Genomic DNA, 14,303 nt, shown 5'->3' with positions numbered 1-14,303 from the left:
TTAAACTGTGCATGCCCTGTTTAAACAACAGATATTTCCAAGACAATTCCATCTTGCACCTCTTTTTTTCTTTGCATTATGTGCTCTTTGGGGCCTATTTGTAAACTGCCATCCTGTCTGCCACTGCAGTGCCACTCCTAGATGGGCCAGGTGTATGTGCCACCCATTTGTGTCGCTTAGCTTAGTCATCCAAAGACCTCGTGCAACCTTTTGGCCTAAAAACAATATTGTGAGGTGTTCAGTGTTCAGAATAGACTGGAAATGAGTAGAAATGAATGTTATTGAGGTTAATAATACCATAGGATCAAAATTACCCCCAAATTCTGTGATTTTAGCTGTTTTTATGTTGTTGTTTTTTTTTTTAAATCATCCAGATACAAAACCTAAACCCGAAAGGGTGCTTTTGGCAAAACCAATCCAGATCCAAACCACAAACCCGAAAAGTATCCGCCACACATCTCTATTTTAGAGAGGTAGATAGTGCCAAAAGAACTGGCCCAAGTGAATATGGGTAAATCAGACAAGTTAGTAATACCCCTTTCACATCGCATAAATAACCCGGTACCGACACGGCATATTGCCGTGTCGAACCGGGACAGTGTGCGATGTGAAAGCACACTGGGCGATTTAGCGGGTCGCCTGACCCGGTAAATCAACCCGGTAAAAAAGAAGGGTTTTACCCGGGTTGATTACCGGGTCAGGTGCGGTGTGAATGGGAGCCGTGTCGATGCGACACGGTTCCCATTCACAAGATAGGGAGAGGCGGCGCTGGAGATGAGCACATCTCCCGACGCCGCCTCCACCCCCGCCCCTGCTGCTGCTGCTCCCTCCGTTGTCATGGCAACCGACCCGGTATATTGCCGGGTCGGGAAGCCTGCAACGGAGCGCAAATGCCGGATCCCACCCGGTAAGTACACGTTTGTCTTACCGGGTAGGACCCGGCATTTGCGGTGTGAATGCAGCATAATAGTGCTGCTTTCACATCGCAAAACCTGCTTTTGAAATGGTATTTGAAACGGTTGTTAAAACGGGTCTGAGCAGTTAAACCCCTTTCACATCTCATGTTGTAACCAGTAAATTACCATTTCATTCCCGTTTTGGTACCTTTCACACTGAACCCGTTTCACCCATAGAAAACAGTGGTTGTCATTATAAATGGACTTTTCTGGCCCACACATTATTATTAATCACTAATTAATTCATTATTAATAATTTGGATAGTCGTACGATGGAACCCAGCAGCTTGAAGTATATCTATTTATATTAGAAGGGATTAGGTACTTGGTTTGTCTTTTTTGGAGGCACAAGTATTATTTATATATTTTTTAAAAATTTTTTTTTTTTTTTTTTAGATGGAATGGTTAAATACAGGAAAAAAATGGCGTGGGGTCCCCCCTCCAAAGCATAACCAGCCTCGGGCTCTTCGAGCTGGTCCTGGTTCTAAAAATGCGGGGGAAAAATTGACAGGGGATCCCCCGTATTTTTAAAACCAGCACCGGGCTCTGCGCCTGGTGCTGGTGCAAAAAATACGGGGGACAAAACGAGTAGGGGTCCCCCGTATTTTTCACACCAGCATCGGGCTCCACTAGCTGGACAGATAATGCCACAGCCGGGGGTCACTTTTATGCCGTGCCCTGCGGCCATGGCATTAAATATCCAACTAGTCACCCCTGGCCGGGGTACCCTGGGGGAGTGGGGACCCCTTCAATCAAGGGGTCCCCCCCCCAGCCACCCAAGGGCCAGGGGTGAAGCCCGAGGCTGTCCCCCCCCATCCAATGGGCTGCGGATGGGGGGGCTGATAGCCTTTGTTGTAAATGAAAAGATATTGTTTTTTCCAGTAGTACTACAAGTCCCAGCAAGCCTCCCCCGCAAGCTGGTACTTGGAGAACCACAAGTACCAGCATGCGGGAGAAAAACGGGCCCGCTGGTACCTGTAGTTCTAATGAAAAAAAAATACCCAAATAAAAACAGGACACAGACACCGTCGACAGTAAAACTTTATTACACACTGCCGACACACACATACTTACCTATGTTCACACGCCGACATCGGTCCTCTTCTCCATGTAGAATCCAGGGGTACCTGAAAATAAAAGTTCAATATACTCACCTCAGCCATGGTCCAGAGATAAATCCACGGACTTAACAAAAAAAGAAAACGAACACCCGGACCTGCGGACCGAAAGGGGTCCCATGCTGACACATGAGACCCCTCTCCCCGAATGCCGGGACATCACGTGACCCCTGTCACTGAAGTCCCTTCAGCCAATCAGGAAGCGCTACTTCCGTGGCGCTCACCTGATTGGCTGTGCACTGTCTGAGCTGTCAGACAGCGCATCGCAAAGCCGCTCCATTACTTTCAATGGTGGGAACTTTGCGGCTAGCGGTGACGGTCAGCCGCTGACCGGCGGGTGACCCCACCGCTAGCCGCAAAGTTCCCACCATTGAATATAATGGACGGAGCTGTGCGATGCGCTGTCACAGCACAGACAGCGCACAGCCAATCAGGTGAGCGCCACGGAAGTAGCGCTTCCTGATTGGCTTTAGAGACCTTTCTGTGACAGCTGTCACTGACAGGTCTCATGTGTCAGCATGGGACCCCTTTCAGCCCGTGTGGTCGGTTGTCCGGTTTGTTTTTTTCTCCAAGTACGTGGATTTATCTCTGGAGCCTGGTTGAGGTGAGTATATTGATCTTTTATTTTCAGGTACCCCTGGATTCTACATGGAGAAGAGGACCGATGTCGGCGTGTGAACATAGGTAAGTATGTGTGTGTCGACGTATGAAATAAAGTTTTACTTTCACGGTGTGTGTACTGTTTTTATTTGGGTATTTTTTTTCCAGTAGAACTACAGGTACCAGCGGGCCCGTTTTTCTCCCGCATGCTGGTACTTGTGGTTCTCCAAGTACCAGCCTGCGGGGGAGGCTTGCTGGGACTTGTAGTTCTTCTGGAAAAAACAATATTCTGACATTTTACTCCAGGCTATCAGCCTCCCATCCGCAGCCCATTGGATGGGGGGGACAGCCTCGGGCTTCACCCCTGGCCCTTGGGTGGCTGGGGGGGGGGGACCCCTTGATTGAAGGGGTCCCCACTCCCCCAGGGTACCCCGGCCAGGGGTGACTAGTTGGATATTTAATGCCACGGCCGCAGGGCACGGCATAAAAGTGACCCCCGGCTGTGGCATTATCTGTCCAGCTAGTGGAGCCTGATGCTGGTGTGAAAAATACGGGGGACCCCTACTCGTTTTGTCCCCCGTATTTTTTGCACCAGCACCAGGCGCAGAGCCCAGTGCTGGTTTTAAAAATACGGGGGATCCCCTGTCAATTTTTTCCCCGCATTTTTAGAACCAGGACCAGCTCGAAGAGCCCGAGGCTGGTTATGCTTTGGAGGGGGGACCCCACGCAATTTTTTTCCGTGTTTTTCACATTTAAACGTTTATAAAGCCACTCTCTCATGTGTCTCCTGTGTTTTCCAAGCTGTTTCCTGGTTGTGGCTGGTGACATCACACATGGAGACAGCCTATCATCTTCTGGGGCTTGCAAATACCGTTTCAGACCCTTTCACACTGCACAGTGAAATGGGACTGAAACGGGTAGGACCCTTCTTTTTTACCGTTTCAAAATACCGGTATTTTGAAAACGGTAAATTGAAGGGGACCCTTTCACATCGCAGCTTGACCCGTTTAGGAAGCCAGTTAAAACGGCAAAATACCGGGTATAAGCTGCGGTGTGAAAGGGGTCTTAGGTTAGAACCAGACACAGTATTGTCATTACAGTGTACAGTATCTGAAAGAAAAGCATAAACAGGCCAATGTTTTGCACTTGAGGGGTTAAATATCTGTACATTATGCTATATATTAGGGCTGAATGGAGTGGCTACTTACAGAGATGGAGTGTCATACAGATTATGTGATCACCCTCCTTGTTACATTGTTTGTACGTCTGGCACTTTTTAGTAGTGCATTCTTTCATCACTTGGGCACTGTATTTTAGCAGCTTATTGCATTCTTCAGCAAAATGTTCATCTTCGTCAAATGTATGACCCTCCTTCAGAAATGGGCGATCTCCCCACAACACTTCTTCAGATGAATCTGTCAAGTTAACTGAAGCAAATCAATAGATTTTATATGGGATAATAGAGTAATGTATAAGGATATAAGACATTACTAAGGAGTTCTGTGACCATATACAAGTCAAAGAACTTTGAGGTGACCTCTAATATAGGTAATACAGCTATCTGAACATGTGATTCATGCTAATGCTCTCTCTCTCTCTGAACATGTGATTCATTGCTAATGTTCTCTCTCTCTCTCTCTCTCTGAACATGTTGGGTATGTGTGACTGGCTTTCAGGAGACGGCCGGTCACCTTACCGATGCCAGTATCCCGGCCGCGGATTGCTAGCAGCAGGGGGCGAGCGCAACAAGAGTTATCATTTCCCTATTGCATTCTAGAAAATTAAAGTATGATTGGGTGCTATGGGCTTTGGGCAACGCCTCCAGTTTTCTGTTTCAGAAGCTTTAGTAAATCTATCTCAGGCAATACGCTGCTAATGCTCTGTATGTCTCTTTCTCTGTCTATCTCTCTCTGAGCATGATTCAGAGGTGGAAGTCATTGGGCAATGTGGAATGGGGAATATATGCTAAGCGATGCCTCTGCGCTAGCTTCCCAGATTCATTGTATGTGTCCGAACGTGACATCGGAAATATTGGTTGTCCAACTGACCTCAGCAATTCTATAGTTGGTCAGAATGCTCGCTGCAATGAAGCTTGCAGGACCAGTGACACTGCATCTGAAGACGCAGTCGCTGTCTTCAACATACTCCCAAAACAGCGCCGACATGCCTGCATTGTAATCGCCACTACCCGTCACTGCCCCAAATGGTTACAGTCTGTCAATCAAACTTTGTCTGACACTACACTGTGACCGCCATTGCAAGAACATGGCAGCACATGTGCAGTGTGGTTCAGACCCATGTGCAGACAACAAACCATCGGCCATTTGTGAAAGAATTAAACTGTATTCATCTATGAATCAAGCCCTCTGTACTTGCTGTCTCTCTCTCACTGCCGAGAACATACAGTAACACTGTACCTGAACAGAAGTGTGCTGATGTTACAGTGCCACCTCTGACCCAAATGTGCTACTGCGCAAGCACATGGTCTCCACGCATCTTCTCTCTCTGTCCTCCATCAGAAGAGGACATGCCCCTGAGTGTCCTTCATATGGAGGCATTACATACACCACTGTGTTACCATTGCTGACTGTACAAGGGCCACTACCACTAGGGCCGGCTCTAGGCATGTTCGAAGAGCGGCCGCGCAGGGCGCCACCCTTAATGGGCGCCGCGCGCTGGTGCCGCCATATTCGATGCTGGAGCCGGCCCTGTGTGTGCAGCATTTGCCCGTCGCGCTGTGTGTGCGCTATGCGCGCTGCGCGGCGCCGGTGTCTAACGTCAGACGCCGGCGCCGCGCATAGCGCACACAAGTGGCCGCCCGCCAGCCCGCACTCGGACCCAGGCTCACTCTCACTCGCCCGGCCGCCCGCCCGCCAGCACTCCCACACTCGGACAGGCGGCCAGCAGTACTCCTCCCCAGCGCCGCAGGTATTTTTTTTGGGGGGGATCCGCACTGTGGGGGCATTTATCTGGCACTGTGGGGGCATTTATCTGGCACTGTGGGGGCATTTCTGGCACACAGGGGGCATTTTTGGCTATGTGGGGGGCATTTCTGGCACTGTGGGGGCATTTATCTGGCACTGTGGGGGCATTTCTGGCACTGGGGACATTTCTGGCTCTGTGGGGGGCATTTCTGGCACTGTGGGGGCATTTCTGGCACTGTGGGGGCATTTCTGGCTCTGTGGGGGCATATCTGGCACTGTGGGGGCATTTATGTATCTGGCATTGTGGGGGCATATCTGGCACTGTGGGGGCATATCTGGCACTGTGGGGGCATATCTGGCACTGTGGGGGCATATCTGGCTCAGTGGGGGGAATTTCTGGCTCAGTGGGGGGCATTTCTGGCTCAGTGGGGGGCATTTCTGGCACTGTGGGGGCATTTCTGGCACTGTGGGGGCATTGCATATCTGGCTCCGTGGGGGCATATCTGGCTCCGTGGGGGCATATCTGGCACTGTGGGGGCATATCTGGCACTGTGGGGGCATATCTGGCACTGTGGGGGCATTTATCTGGCTCTGTGGGGGCATTTATCTGGCTCTGTGGGGGCATTTATCTGGCTCTGTGGGGGCATTTATCTGGCACTGTGGGGGCATTTATGTATCAGGCACTGTGGGGGCATTTATGTATCAGGCACTGTGGGGGCATTTCTTGCACTGTGGGGGCATTTCTTGCACTGTGGGGGCATTTCTTGCACTGTGGGGGCATATCTTGCACTGTGAGGGCATTAATGTATCTGGCACTGTGGGGGCATATCTGCGCTGTGGGGGCATTTATCCATCTGGAACTGTGTGGCCATTTATGTAGCTGGCACTGCTGGGGGGCATGTCACGTGTAGCTGGCACTGCTGGGGGGCATGTCATGTGTAGTTGGCACTGCTGGGGGGCATATCATGTAGTGTTCCCGCTAGGCGTCTGTGGCTGGGCAGTGTGTCTCAGTGCTCTACCTGCGCAATGTGTCTAACGTGCTCTTATAGGAGGTTCTACCTGGTGCAATGTGTATTAGCTGCACTACTGTGTGGTGTAATGTGAATTGCCACTATAATGTGGCTACGCACCTTCCCCACGAAGTAACTCCCCTAAATTTTTGCAGCGCGCCTTCGGCGCGCACTGTCCATGCTTTAGCGTGTGGAAATGGGAACAACAAGCATTACAGTATGTACATCATTTTGCCCACCTAACTTAAAAATGTGCCCTCCCTGTGATCAGCAACCTGCCCTAAAAAGTGAACACTATCACGTGTAGCTGGCACTGCTGGAGGGCATGTCATGTGTAGCTGGCACTGCTGGGGGACGAGACCACGCCCACTTTTCCAGGAGGCCACGCCCACTTTTCCAGGAGCGCGCGCGGCTTCGGCGCGCGCATGGGGGGGGGCACTTTTACATTTTCTCGCTCAGGGTGCTAGTAGGCCTGGAGCCGGCCCTGACTACCACCACTGATTTATATACAGGTGTGTGTTACTCCATCTATGCAGACCACCTGCACTGAGCCCATAATCTCCAGGATGGATCAGTTTCTAACTGCTCTATATGTATACCTGCAGCAACCTTGTATTACCCTGCGTCCTGTTATCTGCCGGTTAATAAAGCAATAAGCCCAGCTATGCTATTTGCCGAATGACCTCATTGCACACTGCTGACACCTATCAACAGCATATCTTCTGCCAATACATCTCTCACTCTCTCGTCCTCTATGATTCTGCAATGCTAATGGTGGTTATCAGAACCTGGGATTTACTACTGGGTTCAGTTAAAAGGGCCTAATTCAAGGTTGATTTCAAAATAAAATTTTCCTCCAATGGGCAAAACCATGTGCAGTTCAGGTGGGGTAATGTGCACAGAGAGTTAGATTTGGGTGGGGTGTGTTCAAACTGAAATTGCAGTGTAAAAATAAAGCAGCCACTATTTACCCTGCACAGAAACAATATAACAACCCAAATCTAACTCTCTCTGCATATGTTATATTTGCCCCACTTGCAGTGCACATGATTTTGCCCGTTAGCGATAAATGTTGTTTTGCAATCAACCTTGAATTAGGCCCAAAATGTTGGTGGTTGGGAGGCTGGCAGTCACATGACTGTCAGTGGCATCCTGACAATGAAGATCCCAAAGACAAAGGGAGTAAGTACTTTTAATCCACCCCCTACCCTAGTTCTCCAGAGGTGAGGCTAGGGCAAATCCCTCATTTGGCTAGGGCTAACCCCCACCGCCTAGTGCCTAACCTCAATCCCCATTGTAAATGCATGCTGTGCATCATGGGAGATGATGTCATGCCGAGGTGAGTCACTTCCTGTTTGTCTCTGGTTACTCCCACTTGGTGTCTGGCTCATGCTGAGTAAAGACCTGTATAACACTGATGCTGCAAGTGTCGTCCTGATTTTGTTGTTACACATCTACATGGTGTAAGAAGTGGGATGCCATGGCACAAGGTCTCAGGAGAACAGACCCGCTGACAACTGGCTGAGGTTTAAAAGGGAATGGCACGTATACTCCATAGCAGGCCTTTCAGACAAATCAAAAAAAGTCCAGGCATACACGTTGCTGAACCTTGCAGGCACCGATGCTGTGGACAAATCAGATGCTTTTGTATACGCTGTCTGAGAAGACAGAGAGGATCCTGACAACCTAATTGCAAAGTTTGAAGAGATCTGCATGCCAGTAAAGATTGTAATTATGGACAGGCATGTTTTCAACAGCACAAAGCGACACTCTACAGTCCTACATCTCCACGCTAAAGCTGCTGGCAAATAAGTGCAATTTTGGTATCCCCACAGAGGAGCTCATCTGTGACAGAATCATATGCGCATACGCAGCAACAAGGTACGTGCACAGCTGCTTCGGGAGAAGAGCCTCACATTAGAAACTGCCATAAATATCTGTATGTTAAATGAGCAGTCTGAAAAGGGCACAAGGCAACTAAGAAAGGACGCTGAGGTGTGCGTCATGGCGGCCGTTCTGCTCGGATCCTTCACGTGTGGGAACTGTGCGGCACAGCACCCTCCTGACAAAGCTGCCCCACGTATGATAAACGATGTAATGCATGTGGCAAATTAAATCATTTTGCAAGGTGCTGCCACTCCAAAGATTAAACTTTCATAAAGCAACAGTCTGAGTCATGCTATAGCCGCTCACCCCGGCGGATTATCCAGATTGAAACTGAGCCAGGGTGTGAATCGGTTCACATGACAGTTTGTGATAGTGTAGACCACTTGGATGAAAAGAGCAAAATATTTATCAAACTGAGAACAAAGTATATGAACAAGGTGGCCATAGTCAAAATAGACTCAGGAGCAAAGTGCAATGTCATATCCTACAAACAACTACGTGAAATAGATCCATCTGCACAGATAAACCCATGAGACAAGATCAACTTGATAGCTTATGGTGGCCAGATGGCACCACAAAGCTAAAGATTACCCGTGCTGATTTGCTATTCCACATTGTGGATCAAAAGGTTAAACCACTGCTACAACTTTCAGGATTTATTTGATTGTAGTATATTTGGCAAGCTTACTGTTGTGTACCATATGAGGCTGGATGACTCCATTGTACCTACTGTCTGTGCCCCCTGGAGGGTTCCTATCGCAATGAAAGACAAAATCATTAAAGATATCCACAGAATGACTCAATTGGGTGTCACTGACCCCATAGAGGAAGCAACACAGTGGGTGTCCGCTATGGTGGCCGCATTAAAAAAGGATGAGACTGTACGTCTTTGTATTGATCCAGTACACTTGAACAAAGCACTGCTGCGTCCATATCACCCTCTCTGCACCATCGAACAAGTTATTGCTGACATGCCAGGTGCCAAAGTTTTCAGTACCCTGGATGCAAAGTGCGGATTCTGGCAAATCCTTTTGGACAGAGCTTTGTCCCTGCTCACCGGTTTCATGCCCCCGATAGGGCGGTATGTCTTCCTTTGCATGCCCTATGGAATCACTAAGGGCAGTGAGGTCTTCCAGCGTTGCATGAAGCAACAGTTTGCAGGCTATCCCTGTGAAATCATCGTTGATGACATCCTGGTGTGTGGCCGCACCAAGGAAGAACACGACCAGCAACTGCACCACGTACTTGAACGGGCCCATGCTTTGAACGTGCTCTCTAGTCAAGGCGTCAAACCGGATCCTAATAAAATCACTGCCATCCAGCAAATGCCGCTACCAGCTGACCAATAGGCACTGCAGCGCTTCCTGGGGATGATCAACTACCTGTCTAAATTTGTCCCGCAATACAGTTAAACCACGGCACCTTTGCGGCAGCTACTCCACCAGGACTCAGAATGGTGCTGGCTGGACGCACACACAGCTGCTGTTGATCCATTGAAGATCATGCTGACAAATCCAACAGTCCTGCAATACTTCAACGTGCATGATCCGGTAGTCTTCTCTGTTGATGCTTCACAGAGTGGTCTAGGGTCCATGTGCCTCCAACACCGCAGACTGGTGGCTTTTGATTCCAGGGCTCTCACTGACACTAAAACCAGGTATGCACAAATTGACAAAGAACTATTGGCACTGGTGTTCGCCTGCAACCATTTCCATGACTTCATCTATGGCCATCCTGTCACGGTGGAAACCGACCACGAGCCTCTTATCACCATGCTGAAGAAACCCATCCACTGTGTTTCTTTCCGTATTCAGGTCTTGATGCTCAAGCTGCAGCAGTACAACCTGGATGTCATATATAAGCGAGGCAAAGAAATGTACGTGGGTGATGCTCTGTCTCGTGCCTTCCTTTAAACTACTAACATGAACGCTGCTGAGGATGACTATGAGGTCATGGCTGTGGAGGTGCTCCTTACCAAGTGGCTGGAAGAGCTGCATGCTGCTACACTTGAGGATGATCTTTGCCAGCTGTTATTCTCAACGTCTGGCCATCCTCTTCCAAGGAACTGCCACACTGCCTTTGCTCCTTCTACTGTATGAGAGATGAGCTGACAGTTTCTGATGGTGTCATCCTGTGGGGACATCGCTTCATGATTCCGGCTGCCCTTCAGATGTTCTACACCCAGCAGATGCACCAGGGCCATCCCGGCCAGGAGGCTACCAAGCGTAGGGCCTGTGACACCACGTTCTGGCCCTCCATGTACGGTGACATTGACCATGCTGTCTCATTTTGTGCACCCTGCAATGCCTTGCATCCACACCTGTCACGGGAGCCCATACTGCTCCATGACATTCCTGATCTTCCGTGGTCCATTCTTACAGCTGATCTATTTGAATGGAGGGGGAAGGAGTACCTGGTACTAGTTGACTCCTTTCAGGATGGTTCGAGATAAACTACTTGCCCAGCACCACAAGTCACATGGTCATTGCAAAGCTGAAGAGACACTTTGCAGCACATGGCATCCCATAGCAGCTGATCACTGATACTGCCATGCAATTCAAGAGTAGAGAGTTCAAGGACTTTGTGAATACATGGGACTTCCAGCACATCACTAGTAGTCCACACTACCCACAATCAAATGGATTGGCAGTGCGTGCAGTCCGCTCTGCAAAGCACCTAATGGGGAAATGTGTGCACGAGATGGATCGGACATATACTTGGCACTGTTAAACTTGAGAAACACGCCCGAGATGTACTTCCATCCCCTGTACAGTGCCTATTAGCATGGCGCACCCGCACAGGCATCGCAATGGAAAAGCAGCTCCTGCAACCCAGAGTAGAGCCACAGGTACGGGAGAACATCAGCAAGCGCAGAATGGCTGCCAAAGCTTCTTATGACAGATCAGCATACCGCCTGCCACCACTGTCTCCAGGCCAGCCTGTCCGCATGCAAACCGAGCAAAGATTCGACAGAATGGCAGTGGTTCAGCATCCTGCAGGTCATCCAAATAGCTACGTGGTACAGTCTAATAATGCCCTCTATGAACGCAACCGCCACCATCTGTTAAGTGTCCCTGAAGAAAGCTCTACACAGCCTGACTCATCAGTTTCTACCACAGCTGCAACCAATGTCAGTGATGATTCGCATTGCATGGACAGTCCTTCCTCAGAGACCACTTCTGAAGTAATAGAGCCCTCTGGTGTCACAGCGGACATGCCTATAGGTTCCCAGTGTAACATTACCAGATCGGGCTGTATGTCCAAACCCAACCCAAAGTTCCAAGACTTTATTGTATAATGTCTTTTCTTTTGTTCATGCCTAACATTGTTGCATTTGTTTCATCTATGTTCTGCATCCTTCCAGTTTTAAAGGGGGGATGTAAATGCATGCTGTGCATCATGGGAGATGATGTCATGCCAAGGTGACTCACTTACTGTTTGTCTACTGTTACTTCCACTTGGTGTCTGGCTCATGCTGAGTAAAGACCTGTATTACACTGATGCTGCAAGTGTCGTCCTGATTATGTTGTTACACATCTACACCCATAGTGCATATCCTTAAACCCTTCACCCCCACTCCCCCGGGCCCTAACCCTGACCAGAACCCAATACTTACCTTCTGCATGTCAGATGTCAGTGTTCCGGTGCCAGTCTTCCAGTGGTGTCAGGATTCTGGCGTTGGTCACATGACTGCTGGCATCCGGTCTGTCAGGATGCTAAGCGCATCCCTCACCACTAATGATCTCCTCATAACATGTGATTCACTGCCATTGTGCTCTTTCTGAACCTGTTATTAATTGCAAATGCTCTCGCTCTGAGGGGCTAATTCAGTAAGGATTGCAAATTCTGCTAATCAGCAGAAATTGCTATCCTTTTGCTCACATGCAGGGGGCTGTCCAGCGCTGGGCAAGGCCGCCCAGCATACTGACCGGCACCTCCCTCCCTTCGACAAGCAGAAATTGAGATCGCTTTGCAATTTCTGCGGCCGCAGGAGTCCCGGCGCCATTTTACCTGTCGCGGCGGCTTCAGGTGATGTCACACAGCCGCTACGGCCATGCCCCCGATACTCCCCCGTTCATGCCGCACCGCCCACCATTCGGGTTTCCCCACCCCCGCAATGCTCTGTCTCTTCCCTGGAAACGGAGCGTTGTCCGCCACCCCGTGACCGCCTCTGCCTGATTGACAGGCAGAGGCGATCGCATTTTCTGTGGACCCCACGCAGAAAATGCGGGTACATGCACAGGACAGGCACTGCGCATGCGCCCGCATCTTTTCAGCAAAAATTCCGGTCCAATCTGCGATCCAACCTGAATTAGCCCCCCTGTCTCTCTCTAGTTTTGATTCACTGCTAATGCTCTTTATCTGAAGCCATTATTTACTGTCAATACTGTCTCTGAACCTGTGATTCGCTGCTTATATTTTTCTTCCTTTCTCTGAACTTGTGATTAAGACTTTATTTCTCTCTTTCTTATAGCGTGATTCACTGCTGACACTCCTTAAGGGGGGTACACAGGGAGCGATTTCAACTTAATTTCTAAGCAATCTGACTAGACTGCTTAGGCATTAAGCACACATCGCTCCGTGTGTAGGGTGCCGGCGACAGGGATGTGCGGTCCCAGGTCACATGGGTGCTCTGATATTTCATTTCAAATGACAGAAGATCTTATTTTGATAGTTGTAATAGTTTTACTGTACTGCAGAGATTAACTGCACACCTACAATGTAACCACCAGGGACATATTAAGAAGTGAGTGGGCACGTGTATGTGCAAGCTATTAATAATATTAATAATACTCATTAACCTCTCTTCTCCCAAACAACATTATCATAATACAGGTTTTTGTAAGTGTCCCATATTATTTAATAATAAGCATGACATTTTCTACCAATAAGTTTTGTATTTTAATAGCTTTGGGCAAAGACTTACCAGCCAGTGAGCCATGTATAAGTGCCAGACCAATAACGAGAGCAGCAACTCGGCCCTTCATGGTTTCAAGAGACACAGACCCCTAAAATCGAACCGCCTCTCTGGTACCCATTTATATACTCTGGTCTGGTGACATGCCACTTTTACAAAGTCACTTCCCCTTTGTAAAATAAATCTTCAGATTAAGTAGTGGAAAGGATTAGAAGTATTTGTATAGCTGGCAATAGATTGGGATAAGGAAATGAGAATTACCTGCTAGGTAAAAAGATTGTAAAGGCATATAATTATTGTAGTGGGTGGCAGAGAAGTCAATAGCATATGGTGTAAAGATGCATGGTGCTCCAACTTTTGTACAGTAAAGTTTATTAGGGTTAATATTATTAATCAAATAAATATACAGGTTGAGTATCCCACATTCAATTATTCCGAAATACGGAATATTCCGTAATACGGAATTTTTAGAGTGAGAGTGAGATAGTGAAACCTTTGTTTTCTGATAGCTCAATGTACACAAAATTTGTTTAATACACAAAGTTATTAAAAATATTGTATTAAATGACGTTCAGGCTGTCTATATAAAATGTATATGAATTGTGTGAATGTACACACACTTTGTTTAATGCACAAAGTAATTAAAAATATCGGCTAAAATGACCTTCAGGCTGTGTGTATAATGTGTATATGAAACATAAATGCATTCTGTGCTTAGATTTAGGTCCCATCACCATGATATCTCATTATGGTATACAATTATTCCAAAATACGGAAAAATCCCATATCCAAAATACTTCTGGTCCCAAGCATTTTGGATAAGGGATACTCAACCTGTGTGTGTGTATATATATGTGTGTGTGTGTGTGTGTGTGTGTGTGTGTGTGTGT

General features: G+C 48.2%; 1 protein-coding gene across 1 annotated transcript in view; it reads right to left on the bottom strand.

The window, feature by feature from the left end:
* The window catches only part of LOC135058125 (bile salt-activated lipase-like), a 30,478-nt gene extending 16,988 nt beyond the window's left edge, over positions 1-13,490 (bottom strand). The window contains exons 1-2 of the mRNA XM_063963721.1: positions 13,423-13,490; positions 3,883-4,101 (exon numbers count right to left, since the gene is read on the bottom strand). Of these exons, the coding sequence (XP_063819791.1) occupies positions 3,883-4,101; positions 13,423-13,483 (280 nt within the window). The 5' untranslated portion in view covers positions 13,484-13,490. The remainder of the gene's footprint in view (positions 1-3,882; positions 4,102-13,422) is intronic.
* Between the last annotated feature and the right edge of the window lie 813 nt (positions 13,491-14,303).

This window comes from Pseudophryne corroboree, chromosome 3, assembly GCF_028390025.1.
Source record: "Pseudophryne corroboree isolate aPseCor3 chromosome 3, aPseCor3.hap2, whole genome shotgun sequence".
NCBI classification, from domain to species: domain Eukaryota; kingdom Metazoa; phylum Chordata; class Amphibia; order Anura; family Myobatrachidae; genus Pseudophryne; species Pseudophryne corroboree.
Note: the sequence above shows the minus strand (reverse complement) of the source record. Positions and strands in the feature narration are given on the sequence as shown.